This window comes from Botrytis byssoidea, assembly GCF_014898295.1.
Source record: "Botrytis byssoidea strain MUCL 94 chromosome Unknown BBYS_008, whole genome shotgun sequence".
NCBI classification, from domain to species: Eukaryota; Fungi; Ascomycota; class Leotiomycetes; order Helotiales; family Sclerotiniaceae; genus Botrytis; species Botrytis byssoidea.
The window spans coordinates 1,298,904-1,317,207 of NW_024065849.1; the positions used below are offsets into that span (position 1 = coordinate 1,298,904).

Here is an 18,304-nt window from a genome sequence, read left to right on the forward strand (position 1 = left end):
TCACCTTTTCTTTGCTTACCTACCTCGATGCCCAGTTCCAACCGTACCAGCCTGCGCGATGCGAGGGATGTACTAGGGAAATGCCAGGAAGGTACCGACAAGTATTCAATTTTTCGACCCTGCATTAAATCTTTGCTCGGAGATGCCGTAACCGAGCCAATGAAAAATCAGATAATGTGAATGACCACGCTAAGATAATTTAGCTCACGCTAATCGCAATAGAACCACTCTTTATGCGTAAGTGACGCTTGCCTTTCCAGGACTCCAGGTGTTTCTTGATTAAGAGGAGCAAGTGGTATGCTACCGTATGCATAACTTATTACCTAGGTAGCGATCAATCTCTAACCTTACCTGCTAGGTAACTAAAGTCTTTTTCCTACTACGACCTTACTGCACGAGTACCGACCATCACAAAAACTCATTGGAATATTCGAAAAAAAACAAGCCATTCGTACAACAGGATTCCCCCTTCACACCGACCTCACCGTCCACACCGTCTCAAGGGCGAAGAAGAGTTCGAAAAATCATCACACTTCTCAATTTTCATCGCCGTCTTCTTCACTTGTTGTCACTTAGACCACCGTGAAGGGAAGGAGGATATTCTTTCTGATATTCTTTCCACTTCATTCAGCCTCTAACCCCCCTGACTTTACCTTACTCATCTCACCGATATTTGGATTCGACAAACTATTACACAACTACAGATTATGGATGACAAAAGCCACACCTTCGAATAAAGAGAAGAGAACGACGACATCCAGATTCAAGGAGCGACGAGGAAAGAAAGAAAGGGTTCTTTGAAACATCCGAAAGGGGGAGGAAAGGAAGGTTAACTTGGGTCACTGGACTTTATCGAATCAATCTTCAGTCACGGATTTCAGTGAGAGCAAGCAAGCAAAACTTGTGTCAGACAAGGAATCGGGCTTGCATGAGTGAAGTTAAATCAAATCGCAATCGCTCAATCCTTCCTCATACTATCAACTTCAATATTCCTTTTCTCGTGCTCGAAATCCCGGAGATCACGGCGATCATTTTGATCCAAAAGCCATTAAATCCAAGCGCACTTAGGTAGGTAACACAGCATGATATCTCAACACTTGTATTTTCCGTCCCTCTACCCCCTTTTATTTGGTTCTGGAGCCTTTACTAGAGCAAAAGAGGTTGATCGCATTGCCATTGCTCCCATTCAACAACGGCAAAGTCGAAGTTTGCGTAGTGCATTGTAGGCTCTGTTTCCCGCTCCAATATAAACTTGGCCCGTGCAACCGCAAATCACAATCACGACCACAACATAGAGAATTGCATTATTGTTATTGTTAGCACTTGGAATTTGCATAGCTTACTCGTTATTTTGTCAAGTCTATTTTCAATAACCATTACCGCGTTGTCGAGCTGACTTTCCACTTAATCAGGCCAACTCCTTGGATAACAGACTTTCAATCCTTATCAGAAGTTCTAGCCCCGAGTCTCTAGGACAAACTCCTCAATTTATCTTCAGAGCCTTCTGGATCTTGCAAACGTTGATTGGGTTCCAATTGCATTCTAGGAATAATTTCCAGTATTTTCACAGCATTTTCCGAATAAAGCACCAATCTTTACTGCATCACATCCTAGCAGCTTGTATTTTGGGCGCAAGTAGGTAGAGCTTACGAGACCAAGCTAAGATTCAAAGGCAATCTAACCCTGCCTCCTCATACGCATCCAAACGTCGGTAGAATAACCTCATCGGCGACCATATCATCTCGCCATCCCAGCTATAATTGCACGAGGAGATTGAAGAATAATTGATATTACCTCCACGCTATTCCAATAGCAAAGTCTTCCTCCTTATCCAAAGGCGTTACAGTTCTCACTACCTCGTAAAGAACATTACAACTCGAGTCTTACTTTTGAGAGTTTTCTCATCACATCTTTTGACGTTAACTACTGCTGCCTCTCCGCGCCCGTCAGAAATCACGTATTTCCAAGACCCGTCAACGTTCTCAGGAAGCCATATGTGCTGCGCACTTCAAACAGCTCCTTCGATTGGCTTTAAGTCGGATCACCCTTTTAGCAATATGAGTAACAGAGGCTCATCATCTCCGCATCAACGGAGGCAGGAAGTGATTCCTGTTCGATCGGCTGTTGCTGCAATGGAACAGCCTACCAAAGAAGAGTATGAAGCAGGCAATCAATTGGGCGCAACCGCAAACTCTTCAAGATACGACGATCAGCGCCAACAAGAAAAAGATTACACCCATACCATCTCGTCTAATACCGACTATAAAAAATCGGATAGAATTATGACTGCTGGCATTCCAGCAAATCACCAAAGTCCTAGGGATAACTCGTTAGAGCGGAGTCAAAGAGAGAGTTCCCAGGCCAGCGCCCCTGCGTCGTCCCCAGGTGGGGAGCAGATCCAATCTAATCAAATATGCAGGTATGGAAGACAATTGCTTTGTAGGTAGTTGTGACTAACTTTTTAAAGTAATTGTGGCACAACCAGAACACCACTTTGGCGAAGGTCTCCGCAAGGAGCAACTATATGCAATGCCTGTGGCTTATATCAAAAAGCTCGCAATGCTTCTCGGCCCACGAATCTAAAACGTCCACCAACTACTGCTCCTATCGGTTATTCTGGAGATCCTCGGGAATCCCCCTCTGCGAGCGGGTCAATTTCATTTCCTGCTGCTGGCGCAACCTATGTTTCTGCAGATCAAACCTCCACAGGAACATGCCCTGGTGGTGGACGCTGCAATGGTACTGGAGGCGCCGAAGGCTGTGGTGGATGCCCAGCTTTCAACAACCGTGTCTCAAAAACCGCTCACTTCACTTCTTGTCAAGATAGGCAATCAACACAAACACCACAGCCGCAAAATGATCAACCAACAGATGCGCCGTCTCCGATTGATGTCGCATCCCTTCAACTGCAAGCACAAAATACCACGGTCGTTGTAGCTTGCCAAAACTGTGGAACTACCATTACACCGCTCTGGCGTAGAGATGAGAGTGGTCACACAATTTGTAACGCTTGTGGTAAGTCAATCGACAACCCAGAAACCCATCCGAACTAACACATGATAGGACTGTATTATAAACTCCATGGTGTGCATCGACCAGTGACTATGAAGAAATCAATCATCAAGCGTCGTAAGAGGGTAGTCCCAGCAGTTCAAGGTTCTCAAGCTTCTAGTTACGAAACCAGTAGTACAATGGATTCGCCAGATTCTGATCGTGCTTCGCCCGAAGAGGTAGTTGAGCGAGGCACAATGAATCCTGACGGATCAGTGAACTTGGGTCTTCGTTTACGCAACGATCCAGGAAGAGCGCTGCCCGAACCAATCCGGACACAAAATGGCCAGCATCAGCATCAACAACATCCACCATCTGATCTTGGCGCCTATACATCGAATCCAAATTATCAAGGACAAAATCTTGACTCCTTGACTAATGATAATCGACTGCCGCCAATGGCATCATATCCTTCGCCAATCCATAATCGACTTTCCGTATCGCCCAACAGTTATCTCTCCCCTTCTCGAAAACGATCATTTTCCGCTACCGATATGGACCCAAATAATTCTCTCTCCTCGGAATCTGCACACGCATCAACTTTACCTAAACGTCTCTCATCCATAAAATCGATACTGAACCACGGCTTCACAAATTCCGATTCTGATGTTAATTCCGAAAATGACCTTAGCTTCCGCCGCGGAACCGATAGTCTGAGATTAAGTCCGAGCCGGTATTCCGCCGCTGTTAGCCCGAGTCTTAGTACCGTCGGTCCTGCTACTTACTCAACCAGTCCCTCGGGTAGTGGAGCTGGAAGTGCACTGAGCAGTGCGAAAGACCCGGCAAGTGAGAGCGATCGCGCAAAAACCGAGAGAAGGGAGATGCTACAGAGGGAAGCGGAAAAGATGAGAGAGGCCTTAAAGGCCAAAGAGAGAGAATTGGCGGAATTGGGAATCGGGTTGGATTAATATTTACCCGCCAAACACACTAGCCTTTCCGGTAAACTGGACGAAAAAGAGAGCTACGAAATTACGAATGTGCGTTTTACTTTGTGAATTTTCTCGCGGGGTTAGTGCAGATATGGAAAAGAATACTATGAGCACGAAACGGGAAAGGAAAGTGAGTAAGAATAGGAGTATGGGAGTGAGCAAGTTTGTCTCTGAGGACTGGGCCACACACTGCATGATATGATGGGAGTTTACCAGGGGTGCTTTTTTGGGGCATTACATAATCGGGATGGGATGGGATAAAGATACCCCTCTGCCGTTTAATGAATGGGGGATTTCATTATATTTATAGTCAGTGTGACATTGGAATGGCAAGAGGCGTGCAGGATTTCTCTTTGGTATAACTTCAGTGCCAGGTTCGGTCTTTTGATATTGGGAGTGCTAGATGCACAAGTTTGCAATTCTAATGTATACATGGAAACAGATACAGGGTCTAAGGCACAGGCAAGCAAGATAGGTGCAGGTAGTTCCAATGGAACAAAAAATGACGCAACAGACTCAATGTATGCAGTCCAATGAGTCTGAGCAAAATAAAACCATTATGTCAATATTGTACAATTCCAAGTTGAAAGTCTCACAATGTGAATTTAGTCTTCTCCCGGCTTTGGATTATGTATCTTGCTTTTATCGAAGACTAGTTGATGCACATACATACACACGCGAGAAATAGTAAGGAGACGTTTCGACATGTCACCGTCCATTCTATAGCTAATTTGAATAGGTGATTCGGTTGCAGAGAGATAACATGATATGTAATAAAAGGTAAAAGGCTGTTTTTCTGGAAACTCGCATCTTCAGTACCAATAAATAGGTGGTGGCTAAGGTAGTATTCGCGAGGGAAAAAGTGGATGCGGTATCGAGGTGTTGTGCGTATCGTAGGGGATATGGATGATATTTTGTTTGAATTGAGTGATCGCGGTTGAGGAGCCTTAGAACTCGAATGGAGGTGGAGGTGTGCGATGCGATTAGACTTGTTCGGCGCCCCATCCTCCATCTGCTTCTCTGTTTTTGGGAATGATCATTAGCAAAAGGCTTCGTAAAGACTGTGATTCTATAGAGAAATATGGGGGGATTGGGTATTTACCTCATGTTGGCAGGTGGCTCGATGGATGGAACAAACTCGAGACCAATGTAAATAAGACCGATTATACCAATCAAAGAACCGGCAATGATGCGCAAGACGTGGTCATGTAAGAGAATGGATCCAACGAATACGTAGACTAGGTTTGGATATTAGTTTTGCTTGGTTTGTGGTGGATGTTATATATGGGAATGTGGAGAGCGACGTACAGATTCCTCGTCCGACGAAGGAAAATAGGAAGGATGCATAGCGCGAGACTTGTGGTGGAATTTGGAATTCTATAACTCGGTATTAGTGATATGTGCGGCATGTTTGGCAGGCTCATTTGAAGTCCAAATCGAGATTGAATGGGTGGGCATTGTTGTGAAGCTTCCTGCTTAAGGTGGGTGAGACGAACCAAGAAGAGCAGTGCCTGGGAAATTGTGTTAGTAAACTTCATGAGCGGGACGATATTGTATGAGGATAACTTACAGATTCCGAAAATGATAACGTAACATCCAATGATAATAGATTGGCTACGATGGTGTTAGAAAGAGCGAATTTCTCGATTCTCGCGGTCGCATAGATATGTATGTTACTCACAAGCCTAAAGGAAAGAATTGAGAAATTCCACCAAGAACCATAAAAACACCTACTGCCAGATTGACAAGTCGACTAAGAAGAATACATGATTAGTCTCGTCTTTAATAATGAACTTTGAGCTGGCACATTCAATCACGGACACTGGGCGGTAGGTCTGGTGTGGTTGAGGGGCTGGGTAGAGCTCTCGATGAAGCCTTGGAGCTTGAGGAGCTTCCAATTGAATCAATTTTTATCATTTTGGACTTTCATCGTCTGCCATGACCCAATCGATTGAATCTACCAAGAAGCAGCATATATTCTTGAGCTCCAGCTGCAGCCTCAATCCTTCAACCATCACCAATCGGCCCAGCCCTCAATCTCAAGCTCAAGCTCAAAGCCGCGCAACGAGCACGGTGCAAGCAAGTTTTGGGAAACTCACAAAGCATCAGAGTAATCCATCGTTGCTGCAGTATGAGGATATCCGTATTGATATGTTATCTTTTCGTTCGTGGGGACTGGAGGAGAATCGTAGATTTTCCCGTAATTGGACGTTGTGGTTGTGGTTGTAATGTGTTCAGTAGATAGGCAGCATCAAAACAGATGAAGATCTTTGAAAGCTGGTGCACGCACCCTCATGTACCTCATTTCATCTGCGATGGAACACAAAGATTTTGCCAAGAAGTTATAAAACAAAGGAGGATACGTGAATTATTAAATTGGGTATAAATTATACCTGCTAGCAATATAATTCTCTAGTATTGTTATCTTCGTACCACGATTATAGATGAATTATTATTGTATTATTGTTTTTTCTCAAATCTCTTGAAGAGAGAAACATTTGACTTTCATCATTTTTTAATATATTTACCCTAGGACTATATTGTGTTGCAATATTAATCTGTCATATCTCTTCCCTTCACCTCCCTCATTACTCAAAAAGAAAGACAGACATCAAGCTCATGCCTTTCCATAGAAATTCGAATTCTATGCCAATCATCCAACCAAATATTACTTCGATCAAAATGCGTTGTATCTGGTAGAAAGCCTTCATTGACTCAAATGAGCTATTCTCAAGCGGATCATCTTTGATAACAGTATTCATGCCGACTTATACTGATCTTGTAAAGTCGAGGGGGCTCCATATCAGTGCGAGAACTTTGTTGTTCTGGTTGTCTGTCTGATGCAAGGTACCGGAACAATGTATAATTGAAACTCAGAGATGCTTGATACGATTTGCTGTTGCTGTGTGCTTTACGACGCCTATGATGTGCTTGAATCGGTCATGCGCTACATGGTTTCTCTAAATGCTTTGTTAACCAGTCAATCGCTATCTGCTGCAGAATTAGCTAAAAACTTGAGTTGAGACTTTGCTTTGCTCTGAGTTTCGTTTCCCAGTTGCTGAATGATGGACATGCATCTCTTGCTAACAAGCACCGAGATTGATTCATCTACGCATGCGCTGCTGGCCATCAAGCTGGCTGGTAATTGTTACGCGTAAACCACTAGACCAATCTCTGGTGGTGACTTGAGAAGAAGGCCAGAGTTCCAAGTGCAAAGTTGGATTTTGGATAGTTCACTCATATCACTCATTCTTTGTATGTACAGGAACGTCGATGATACTTCTACTTGTTGTTCATGCTGAAAGGCCGATTGTTTGACGTAGTTCTTCAATTTCGATATACTTTTCAAAAACACTCTCATTACAGACCCAAACGGGTCGTCCTGTTTGCGATATCAGATTTAGAAGATTGCATCTGAAATCGCCTAAACAGAAGGCCAAGATCAGAAACGTCGACGAGCACGGTCATGGTACATAGAGCAAAATGGAAATCAAATACAGCCTAACTGCAAGGGATTCGAAAGACAGTTAAACTCAAAACGCCTCACATCGAGCGACTATAGATAGTCTCCAGGTGAAGCATGACAGGTTAAGTATGATCAGAAAATCGGCGATAAAGATGCCGATGTAGCATTGTCGTCGCCCAATCAATCATCATACATACAACCCGACTCTTGACATACATACATACATACATACATACAATCTGTAACTACGGGACCCGACACCGACACCGACACCGAAATGTTCGATGGCGTTTTGTTTCGATTTCAGCTCTCGTTCTCCTTTTCTATCTTTTCCGCTCTCTCTCACTCCATTTTAGAACAGGGTCTACGTAGGTCTTAGCTGTTTCTTCTTTCTATCGAGCTTTTCAGGTTCTCTCCCCATGTCCTGCTATGGATGCTCACACAACGAGTGATATCTATGTTCCCCAAACACATCCTCACCTGTCCTCGGCTTTTTTTGACTTACCCATCAAAATTCGCGACGATATCTATCAACAAAGTGCTAGTTGTACCACATGAAATATATCTTCCCAGGTCTACGATCATAAAACAGTGATCCCAGGGAGAGCAAGTCAATGGCTCACATCGCTGTATGCTAATCGAAAAATGAGGGAGGAGGCTAGCGTTGTATTTTACAGACGAAATCGTTTCGTCTTTATGGATACAATGGGGTACCAGACCAAACTCTTACAGTCCTTTCTATATTCCGTTGGGCCGGTGAACGCACGTCTTATGTCTCACATCTGCATGGGTTTTCTCTTTGGGGAGAGCGTCAAAGAGGGACCAGAAAAACACGCGCTCAGTGAAGATGATGTAGACAGTCTGAAGCTCCTTCGACAATTCGCCAGTCTGACAACATTAGAAACTCTACTGTATAGCTTCAATCCTATATGCGCAAACGAAGCAAACCAGGATACGCACCACTCACGATTCGTTCGAGACGCGTGCTCACATGTTGATGCGCAACTGAAGATCACCATACCAACACTGCGCAAAATTATCATCGTGTTTCATGAAATGCTGCCGAAAAGTCAGGTGGTGGATTTAATGCGCCGCTTTCAGTGGACGGTGTGGCGAACTGATAAGAATGGTATTATTATTGATCAAGCATGAAGGGGAAGAGATGTATAGTAGCAAGAGAGGACGGTAGATGTAGGCATGGGTCTTTGCAATACTCATGATACTTGGGCGTTTTGGAGAACGCGACCTGTATTTCTGATTGTTGCTCTAAGAACATTTGCTGAAGACATAAAATCTGTTAGTTACCGGCTGTTTCATTGGTTTATCTGTTCACGATCAGAATACAACAAACAGACAAAAAGTTGACGTGCTTTAGCCAGATGGATCGTTTAAGAAAAGGGGGCTGACGTGATGAGATTTTGATAAAAATGAGATTGTATTGTAAAAGTGGCTAAAAAAAATACATGACAATACTTGCTGATGATTCTGTTCTCACCTACACAATCGACATGAAGATGAAGCTGACTGGAAACAAGGTCCTAAAGCCTTCAAATTAGCTTCCTGCTCCACTTGCAACAAGAGCCAAACCTCACATTTGCCTATGTGTTTCTACCGTGCCATGAGCCCCCCTTATAACGCTGCCCTTATGACAGAGTGATGGCTTGATTTGGTCGCGACACTTCCCCTTTGGAATGATCCAGAGATGTGGGATGATTGATCTTTGCTATTGAATGGATCATGGGCTCTCTTGCTCATGACACTTGTTCATGAGGTGCTTCTTGTCACATGGGAACGACATGTTGCATTATCTGGGGGGGCTTTTCCGCACTTGAATGATCAACAATCAGAAGTGTAAAGATGGGAGACAATATTTAAGGAGAAAATTGACTCTATCATTTCCCACTAGCACCCTTGGGCATGTAGAAAAAGCATCCAGTTAATCGCGCTCAAAGTCTAGACTTAGATCCTAAAACCTCTTCAACAAGCTCCACAGTGCCCTCCGAACATCCATAAGAGCCCTGATATCCCCAACCCCCATGTCCATAATTATGAACCACCCATGTAGAATCAATCTTCTCCTTCTCAATCCTAACCCCACTCAATCTCAATGGTCGTAGTCCCACTCCATGACGTATGACACTCAATGCCTCAATACCTTTTCCATTCGTCAAAGCAGGACATAACTCCACAGCACGCTTCATGATTCGCATAGCCTGGTTCGGACACGGCTGGGACTCCCAGTTTCCTTTTTGGTATGTGCCTCCTAGAATCGTCCCACCGCCAGCTGCACGTTTCATGATATAACATACCTCATCGTCTCCGTCGTCGGTACCGGAAATTGTTAGCATAACACCAGGATCGTTACGTACGAGTACGATTTGACCTCGAACGGGAATGACATCTTTGTCCATCACGCCACCGAGTTTCGAGGCTAAAAGACCTGTACAGTTCACGACCACATCAGCTTTGCTCCCAGAGTGATGTAGATCGCCGGCTTCGGATATGTGACTAATGATGCTGCGTTGAAGTACAACACCATTCTTTAGACATTGACCGACGAGGTAAGATAGATACACGGCCGTGTTAATGCAAACTGATGTGAATGCGGTTGCGCTGTCCGCACCAGCAGGGATCTCATTTTGTGGTAATACACGGAAATCAGGGACAACATCTTTGAACCAAGGATCAGTGGAGAGTAACTCGTTGAACCATTGACCTGTAATTCCTTGGGCATCTTTATTGCGATTCAAAATCACAGTGTCTGATGGAGTCAGTGAAGAGTCACCTCAAAAGTGGGAGGACCATGAGAAAATACTTTGGAAATGAATGCCGGCTTCTGGGACATCTTTCGCTAGTCTTGCGAGTTCATACCATGTTCGCTTCTCCCATCTACAGTCGGATGCATTTGATACCCTGTGAGTTGAGCATTAATGTCTCATTCTCTACCCGATTTTGCCCGACAGAGGAATGGTAAATTGTGACTCACGGAAGATAATTTGCACCAGCCCACGGAGATGTATATTCAATGTCGTAATCACCGGGCATATGCTTTGCAACAATGGTGACTTTGAAATTGGGATTTTGGGATAAGAGTAAAGCGGTCGTCAAACCGGACACTCCCGCGCTGCAGAGACGTCAGTCACTCTGAGTTAGATAAGAGAGAAAGGTTTGAGAGAACGAACCCAACAACCACAATATTTGGCATTGTCAATGTAGCTACTAGCCAAATCTTGGTAACAGGATTCAAATGATTAAAGGGAAATAGAAACAAGAGATATCTCACTTGCGATACTGAAAGGTGGAGTGTTGTGACACAGAAGATATTCCGGAGATGATCCGAGGCTCGAGCGTTTTCGTGATATCTTTATATCTCGTGCCAAGAATATTCTTTCTGAATTCTTTCCTGGAACATCCCTTTTATATATACTTCTGAATATCCTCAGAACGACTGCCTAAACAGATACTACTCTGGCGTGCATATAGATGCAAGCCACGTGCTACATTGGGCAAGTGCTTCGTGTCTTTCAAATCATACACTGACTAAACTTTCAGCCCTATCATGGCGGCGGAGTTTGAACCCCGCATCTTGAATGGTAGTTTGAAAGTCTGAAAGACCATGGATATGCTAGGTGTTTATTTTGGTAATATCCTCAAAGGGACTTCTCTATTTGACCAAAAGATACTGCTTCGTTCATTTCGTTGTATCAAGTGTATAAGATATACCTGAACTTCGGCCGTCTCCTTACTTGTAATGTACAATGTAAAGGCTGTATTTAATCTCGTGGGGGATTTATTTTGCGCAATCTTCTGTCTATTTCAGGAAATCGTCTTTTGAGCGCGCTTTCAGACAAAAGGCGGATTCAGATGAGATATTTGGTAATTTCAACAATCATATGGTGATCTGCCATTCGTGTCATCAATCATGTGCGGGTTCATCCAAATGAGTTTAAACCATTCTCATACCATCTCTAGGCATGGCCTTCGCCAGGTGCACTGGGAGAGCTGGCAGCAGCTCTCCTCTGTCAATAACGAAGCGGCAGCTACTCCGAAAGCGGGCCTTAGTTGTTCAGAAGTACTTGAAGCAAACGTCAAAGGCAGATGAGCGGCGTCACACAGCTCAAGCTGGTTGCTTTTGCGAAGTGTCTTGGATTGTTATCATCATATTGGACAATGTCAATCCGGATCTGGTAATCGTTGAGCAGGAAGAAGGGCGCTAAGCACCACTTGCACATTGCGTCTGACGTATTTTTCTACCCTCCTATGGTAGACCAAAAATGCCAACAGTCTCTCATATCAGGCTGTTGGCAGTCATCAATCTTCTCTTCGCAACTTAGACCGGCCACTTCTACAGATACCTACCATCAAATATGGTGTGAAAGTAGAGGTCACTTCTTTTGCGACCATGCCAAGCAAAAGTGGAGACGAAAAGATGACAGCAGCACTGTAGGAAAGGGTCGAGGACTTAAGCGACAAAATTGCAAACCTGCAAGGGGGATGTCGGCGCAACAATAGAAGCTGATGCAGCTGATGCATAATTATTTCTCTAGTGGTTCCTCCGACGCCTTTTCTACCTAGGAAGATGAAGCCGAAGATTTAGAAGAGTATAAAAGTCACTCCATATCTCAAAATTTAACTGTTGTTTATAAAATAATTGGATTTGGCTTTTTTTTTCGAGGAGGGAGGAGGATATGCAGATGTTTATGACCGTTTGGAACTGGAATTGATACCCGGAGACCTGGTGAAATCAACATTATGATTAGATATACCTGTTTGGACACAAAAATGCACTGAAATCTTTGCAGAGTATGGCGTTTCTAATTCATGATCAATAAAGCAAACATTCTTCTACAAACTTAACGATGAAGGGTTCTTAAGCATGTGTATGGGCGGCTTTGTAGTGAGTATAAACTACAATGATGATGACAACTGTCTTATTTTCACTGCCGAAGCATTAGCAATCATAAAAACCAGCCGTTTCTATCTTATTGTACACTGTCTTCTAGCCCTCAAGTCTCAATTCTTGAATTGGAGAGGGAAAACCTATCCAATCTCCTTCATGTTCTTATGGATGCTATGACTCCAATGCTGGGAATAGAAATGCTGGGAATAGAGATGCTGAGAATGACGTGACATTGATTCCAAAGTGATTGATATTGTACAAGTTTATTTACTGCCACATCGAAGTTGAGGAAGGCCATTAGCAGGAGAAACATCAGGTCGGGATTGACCACTAGAAAGCCCCCTTCAACAATTCAATTGTTCCATTTCAGTTCGGAGATCAATTTTTAAATCGCATTATGATTTAAAAGTACTCAATGTTTCATCTAATACACTAAATCTTGTAATTTTACTTGTGGTTGATTTTTGTAGGATTTATTCAGTTGATCAATTCTGGCATCTTTTTCCCCGCGAATGAGGGAGTTACTGTTCACGTGATACTATTTCTTCGGTGGCTGCACAGGCCACATGTCCAGGTTTCCTCTTCGGTAAATCCAGACTTCACTCCATCTTAGATAATTGATCTCACTTCAATTTATCTCATACCACTTCTTCATTCCCGCTCTATATCTGTAAAGATTCAAAGAAAAATAGTGGGTATGTGAATTTCTTTTCATCCCGGAAATGAGAAGATCAATCACTCTTTTCATGAGACATTGTCACGCAAATTACATGGCTTTGGCTTCAGGAATGGCTCAAGTCCATTGAATGTATCATTCTGATATGAGTAACATCCAGTAAGATAAAGTGATGACCCGCTAATCTTCAGACCAGTCTTTTGTTTCTAAGCTGTCAAACTACTTCTCTTCTCTTTCAAGTACCCACGTCCATTTGCATCCAGTGAACATCTTGGCATCATTATCAGGATACGCACACGCCTGCATAGCATTGAAACGAAGCGTATCCGCCTCTGAGTTTTCATACCTATCTAAATCAACAGTCTCCACTCCCGCCTCCGTCTGTTTTGTAAAAGCTTTCAACACCCAAGTTCCCTTATCTGTGAGATCAAAACAGACGTCATGGCCTGCCATTACGGTGACCTGCGGGATCACAACTCGCTTCCCAATTCCCCCTAGAGCTCTTCCATCAATTGGCTCAATTGTGGCGGATTTGAGCTTGAAGTCTTTATGATCGTCTAGAAATCTTTCCAAAGCACTGTACATACCAAGGCCTTTTGATATGAAGCAAACGCAGAAGGTCTTGAACTCTAGTTGAATTGAACGAACTTTGGGTAAATTCTCTAGTGACGAGTTCACTACCTCTGGCAATGGATTCCAGTAGTAAAACCGCTCCTGTTTTTCATAGATTAATTGCTTCGCCGATGCGTTGAGCTCGGAGGCACCGTTGATAGTCGGGACAGACCTAAAGGGCGAGTGGTGCGGAGACAGACTGGCCCAGATCTCAGGTACATATTTGATGACAATATTTTGGACCAGTTCACCTTCTCCGGAATCCATCTGCAGCTTCCACCTGTTTCCAAAGTGAAGGGAATAGATCCAGTTCTTGCTGCAAGCCTCTAGGGTATACATGTAGCGTCTACGCCATGGATCGTTCACGCCACATTTCAAGCTTGTGATAAGTTTTGGCAATTTGCGTGTGATGTTGCCAGGATTTGTACTTGTCTCTTCTTCCTTCATGCACTCCTTCGAAATTTGAACTAGAATCTCCATCGGAAGAGAGTGTAAGCCTGTTCGAATCTTTGGATTGGCGTGCGAGTTTGCAGGTGGAGTGGAGCGACTTTCTGATTTTCCATTTAGAATCTGTTGGGAAGACATCTTTAATTGGTACCTTTTGGTTGATAAATTTCCCGCAATAGTTGGTAGGTTATGAGGTAAGATAGAATAGTTAAGTTCGAACGGAGATGTTGAAGGAATTTGGTATTGTTTCAGATTCTGACATATGAATATTGGTTGGTTGCAGCGAGTTATCGAAATTATTGGAAAGTAGTAGACCAACAGGGTGATACAGCGAATTATAAAGTCCTGCGAGACTACAATCAGGGTTGGATTTCAAAATTTACATTTGTGCGCTGCTAGTAGCCCAACCGACTTGCCTACGGCGGACGACTTCGCTACCATGGTTTACGGTTCATCACATCCTTCAGCTTTCGGCGCCGAAGCAATAGTGAGTGATTACAAATCATTGGATTAGGGCCAGAAGTACTTAAAGTGATCTATTTTTTGAGGCTCTGCTGATTGCACAGCCAACTAGTCAACAACCGATAATTTCTCCTTTGTTAGTACATCATATTGATAGCAGATACATGTATTTGCAAGACTCTCTTCAATGTGGGAATGATCACAATTATTCCAAATACTGTTTGATTCAGATCAAAATCTACAAGTTGATTGATAACTTGACCTGAAATGAGTATCTCTACAAATTCTGAAAGCCTCTGAAGCAATAGTGCAAAAGCTAATCACAAACTCAAATTTTCCTTATCTTGAAAATCTTTGTATCTAATGTTGCGTCCTAAGCTTTTCTTGTTGCGAGAACATCATGTATCAAAATTTTCTTGCATTTTTAGTATGTCATGTGCTGAGAATACCTAATTATTAGTAAACCATTTACAAAGATTTGGTAGTCGTCGACGTCGCTACTCAGTGGAACTCTCTTCGTTGGCAGTTTTTCGTTTTCTTTATTACAAAAGTAAGTGCTTTTGAGATTCTAGTGTCTCCGAAGCCTCGAAGTCCTTCGTGGATGAAGTATAGCTTGATTTCATCCCCTTTTGACCGTCAGCTGGCTCATCAACATCCAGATGAGAAATTTGAGCCGGGGGCCTCATCGGATGATTCGGCAAAGTGAGCTGCATTTCTTTTCAGATGTAGCTTACGTTCCTGATTGTTCCGTATTAGTACGACGATCAGGCCTAAGAAGAGAGAAGTTTAAGCTGAGTGAAGTAGGTTAGTAGAGATATATTCGTGTGAGCGGATAGTATACGATTCTTCTGCAAATAAACCCAGATTAGTTTTCGCCGAAAATCTCCATGAGGGGAGGAGAGGTATGTCATGAAAATTTGCTTCTCCTAAATTGTACCGACTCAGGGCGTCGGCGAAGTCGTTTTGGTTTTCAGGACAATACTGGATCTTGAAGTTATACTGAGAGAGTCGTTCTACCTAGCGTCGGTGGCGCCGTTTCATGTTAGTGTTGATTGTGGTCATGAAGTGATCTAAGTTTTCTTGTAATTTACTATGTGATGGTATTTTTATCTAACTTCGAATTTTCATCTCCAGTACATATTTCCCGGCTACGTGGCTACGTGGCTACCCCTGCGATTGAGTGAACCACACGAAACAAAGTAAGTAGTTCTAGCTCTCTTCAAGCGTAAGGACAGAAAGCATTTAACCATTAGTACAACTGTTTTCGAAGCTCCACTCCTCCGATAAAATTTATGTTGGAATTATTGGTGATCACATGTTCTTTTGGATAATATTTTAATCAATCACACGCTCATGTTCTCATTAATGCTGTACTCCATTTGTGGATGGTCAATTGTAGCATTGAAATTTTTGATGTCGAGGTCAAAGAATTTCGCCCTATCAGTTCACTGTCAAAAAGTTTAATATGTTGCCCCGCACTAAAAAGGGGGCGGGATCGCTACAGACGTCGGGTAAAAAAGGGATGGGATGGCCCACTTAGTTTCCACTAGTACATCATCTCCCAGAGAGAATCAGATTGAGTATATCAGAACGTGGGAAACTCAATTGCATCGATTTTAACTGTGTCTGGATCGTCAACTGAGGGGATCTTTTCGGTAAAGTCGATCTTGTGAAAAGAGAAGTGGTCAAATGACTTGAAAATCAATATAATGAGACTTTGCTTGAAACTAAGTGTGCTAATTTGTGAATGTGAATGGTACGTGTGCGGCAATCGATACTTCCATCTGAAGCTTCAGTCAACTTTTATACTTTCGCCCTAATGGTTCAAGGAACGATAACACTCGATCTCCCCGCTCCTTCCGGATCGACATCAGAAAAGATTATGTTTTTATGACTAAACTACAACAACATGTACTACTGCAAGGTCACCTGGGTATACAATAGCTCTCCATTACTAGAAGATTTGCATACAAATTCCTATAAACGTACTGGTTAGTCAAGCTAGGGCTGGAGGTATTGAAAACCTTCCCGGGGAAAACGTTCCTGTTGACAGATAACGGTTTTTCTCCAAACAGCACTACTAATCGAACCTATCCCCAAATAAGCCATGTTTGACCTGTTTGCACCAACTGGCCTCTGCGAAGAACTTCTATAAATACTCTGCACTTCCCACTCATCTCACTTCTCACTTCTCCAACTCGACACAATCCACCACCTTCGACCATGCCTTCCGATTGGATACTCCAAATCCAGCAAGATCGTCTTCGACTTGGCTGATTAAAGTTCCAACTCCGAAAAGAATTCCAAATCCAGCAAGATCGTCTCCGACTTGGCTGATTAGAATTATACCCCGACCTTCAAGGACACTTCTCCCAGTAGAAATCCTCTTGCTCGACTGGAGAAATGGGGAGAAGCCACGGTGTACATTTCGAAGTCCCGTGTTAAAGCCCCATCCGGACACCTCTCCTTGTAGAGAGAGATCCTCTTGTGCATCAAGAGAGACGGGGAGAAGCGGCAGTAATGTCTTAAAGCCCCATGACGAGCCGTGTGACTGCTGCATCAATCTATGTGAAGTCCCTCTTCAACTCCTTCGTCTTTGCTTAGCTAACCTTATTTTTAAACAATCATTGATAACGGTTGACTCATGGCATGGTGCCTAAGTTGTAATATCTGTTTGGGGTTCATGGGTAGGGAACAACGGAGTTTGACAAGACTAGATTTTATGTATCCTAATCTAAATATGAATGACAAGATGCTTTGAAAAACAGTACCTCTTAAAGCAAATCGTAAATCCCTGTGCAAAATACACGTCATGCAGATATCTGTGAAATCTACTTACCTATGTGTACCTTAGTCCAGTGGGTGGAAATTACCGACAAAGTGAAATATCTAGGTAGGACAGTGTAGATGAGTAATATACTTGATGCTGTTCGGCATTGCTCATGATAGGTTTTGATAATTTAGGCATGTACCCAGCACACATGATGAATCAGAACCAAGTCAGGTTGTCCGAATGGGTGTCGGGGTGAAGAAGGATGATTGTATCCGGCTCCAGACCATATTCTGATGCGATGTGATCTGATCTTGTCAGAAAACCTCGCAATCAACACTTACTTAGTAGGTGAAAGAAGTTATAATTCATCAGGGTAACATTGGAGCGCGATCTCGGAATGTCAAGTAGATGTAAACAGCATAAGCCGTAGTCATTGTCTCGATATTCCCGCACAGAGAAGGTGGCTTTACTACCATGATCATCACTTGATCTCACAGACTTATACAACCTTTTCAACTATATAATGCACGAACGAAACAATTTCTTCAAGGTTATATACACAATCATAAAATAAGACTAAAACCAGGCCGCAGAGGGCAATGACAAAGCCTAAATGTTAATGCTCACTTGAAAAACGGTAAAAATCAAACATTGTGAACAAAAACAACAGGAAAAAGGCCTATCAGATGCTCGTCATTTAACGCATCATCATTCGCAAATACCAGCAAAGTCAGAGAAAATGATATCTCAATTCCTTGATACCATGAACAATAGCAAGAACCAACGACCACGAATACCCAATAACAATACATCCAGGTATTTACCAATAATAAATCTCCCAATGATTATACTCACACAAATGGAGCCAAGCCGTAAGTTATTTAACACGTACAGATACAATCCCTAGCATCCTAACACCCTGAAATTACAATTTCGCGCCCTTTCTATTGTATCTCGAAGAATGAAGAATCCATCATTCTTGGATTTA

General features: G+C 43.0%; 6 protein-coding genes across 6 annotated transcripts; 2 read left to right on the forward strand and 4 right to left on the reverse strand.

Moving 5' to 3' along the window:
- Positions 1-1,994: 1,994 nt before the first annotated feature.
- On the forward strand, positions 1,995-3,959 carry EAE97_005018 (uncharacterized protein; the record flags this gene model as incomplete). Its single annotated transcript, XM_038875530.1, has 3 exons — positions 1,995-2,419; positions 2,468-3,015; positions 3,064-3,959. 3 exons carry the CDS (start codon positions 1,995-1,997, stop codon positions 3,957-3,959), a joined length of 1,869 nt encoding a protein of 622 aa, XP_038733887.1.
- A 1,004-nt stretch (positions 3,960-4,963) lies between these two features.
- EAE97_005019 (uncharacterized protein) lies at positions 4,964-6,099 on the reverse strand (the record flags this gene model as incomplete). The annotated part of the gene is made up of 7 exons (XM_038875531.1): positions 4,964-5,000; positions 5,083-5,218; positions 5,289-5,357; positions 5,477-5,491; positions 5,551-5,594; positions 5,662-5,733; positions 6,080-6,099. 7 exons carry the CDS (start codon positions 6,097-6,099, stop codon positions 4,964-4,966), a joined length of 393 nt encoding a protein of 130 aa, XP_038733888.1.
- Positions 6,100-8,091: 1,992 nt separating this feature from the next.
- Positions 8,092-8,598, forward strand: EAE97_005020 (uncharacterized protein; the record flags this gene model as incomplete). The annotated part of the gene is made up of 1 exon (XM_038875532.1): positions 8,092-8,598. The coding sequence occupies one exon, from the start codon at positions 8,092-8,094 to the stop codon at positions 8,596-8,598; it is 507 nt and encodes a 168-aa protein (XP_038733889.1).
- Positions 8,599-9,392: 794 nt separating this feature from the next.
- EAE97_005021 (uncharacterized protein) lies at positions 9,393-10,651 on the reverse strand (the record flags this gene model as incomplete). Its single annotated transcript, XM_038875533.1, has 4 exons — positions 9,393-10,207; positions 10,262-10,359; positions 10,433-10,570; positions 10,629-10,651. The coding sequence occupies 4 exons, from the start codon at positions 10,649-10,651 to the stop codon at positions 9,393-9,395; spliced, it is 1,074 nt and encodes a 357-aa protein (XP_038733890.1).
- Positions 10,652-13,241: 2,590 nt separating this feature from the next.
- EAE97_005022 (uncharacterized protein) lies at positions 13,242-14,219 on the reverse strand (the record flags this gene model as incomplete). The annotated part of the gene is made up of 1 exon (XM_038875534.1): positions 13,242-14,219. The coding sequence occupies one exon, from the start codon at positions 14,217-14,219 to the stop codon at positions 13,242-13,244; it is 978 nt and encodes a 325-aa protein (XP_038733891.1).
- Positions 14,220-16,728: 2,509 nt separating this feature from the next.
- On the reverse strand, positions 16,729-17,103 carry EAE97_005023 (uncharacterized protein; the record flags this gene model as incomplete). The annotated part of the gene is made up of 1 exon (XM_038875535.1): positions 16,729-17,103. The coding sequence occupies one exon, from the start codon at positions 17,101-17,103 to the stop codon at positions 16,729-16,731; it is 375 nt and encodes a 124-aa protein (XP_038733892.1).
- Between the last annotated feature and the right edge of the window lie 1,201 nt (positions 17,104-18,304).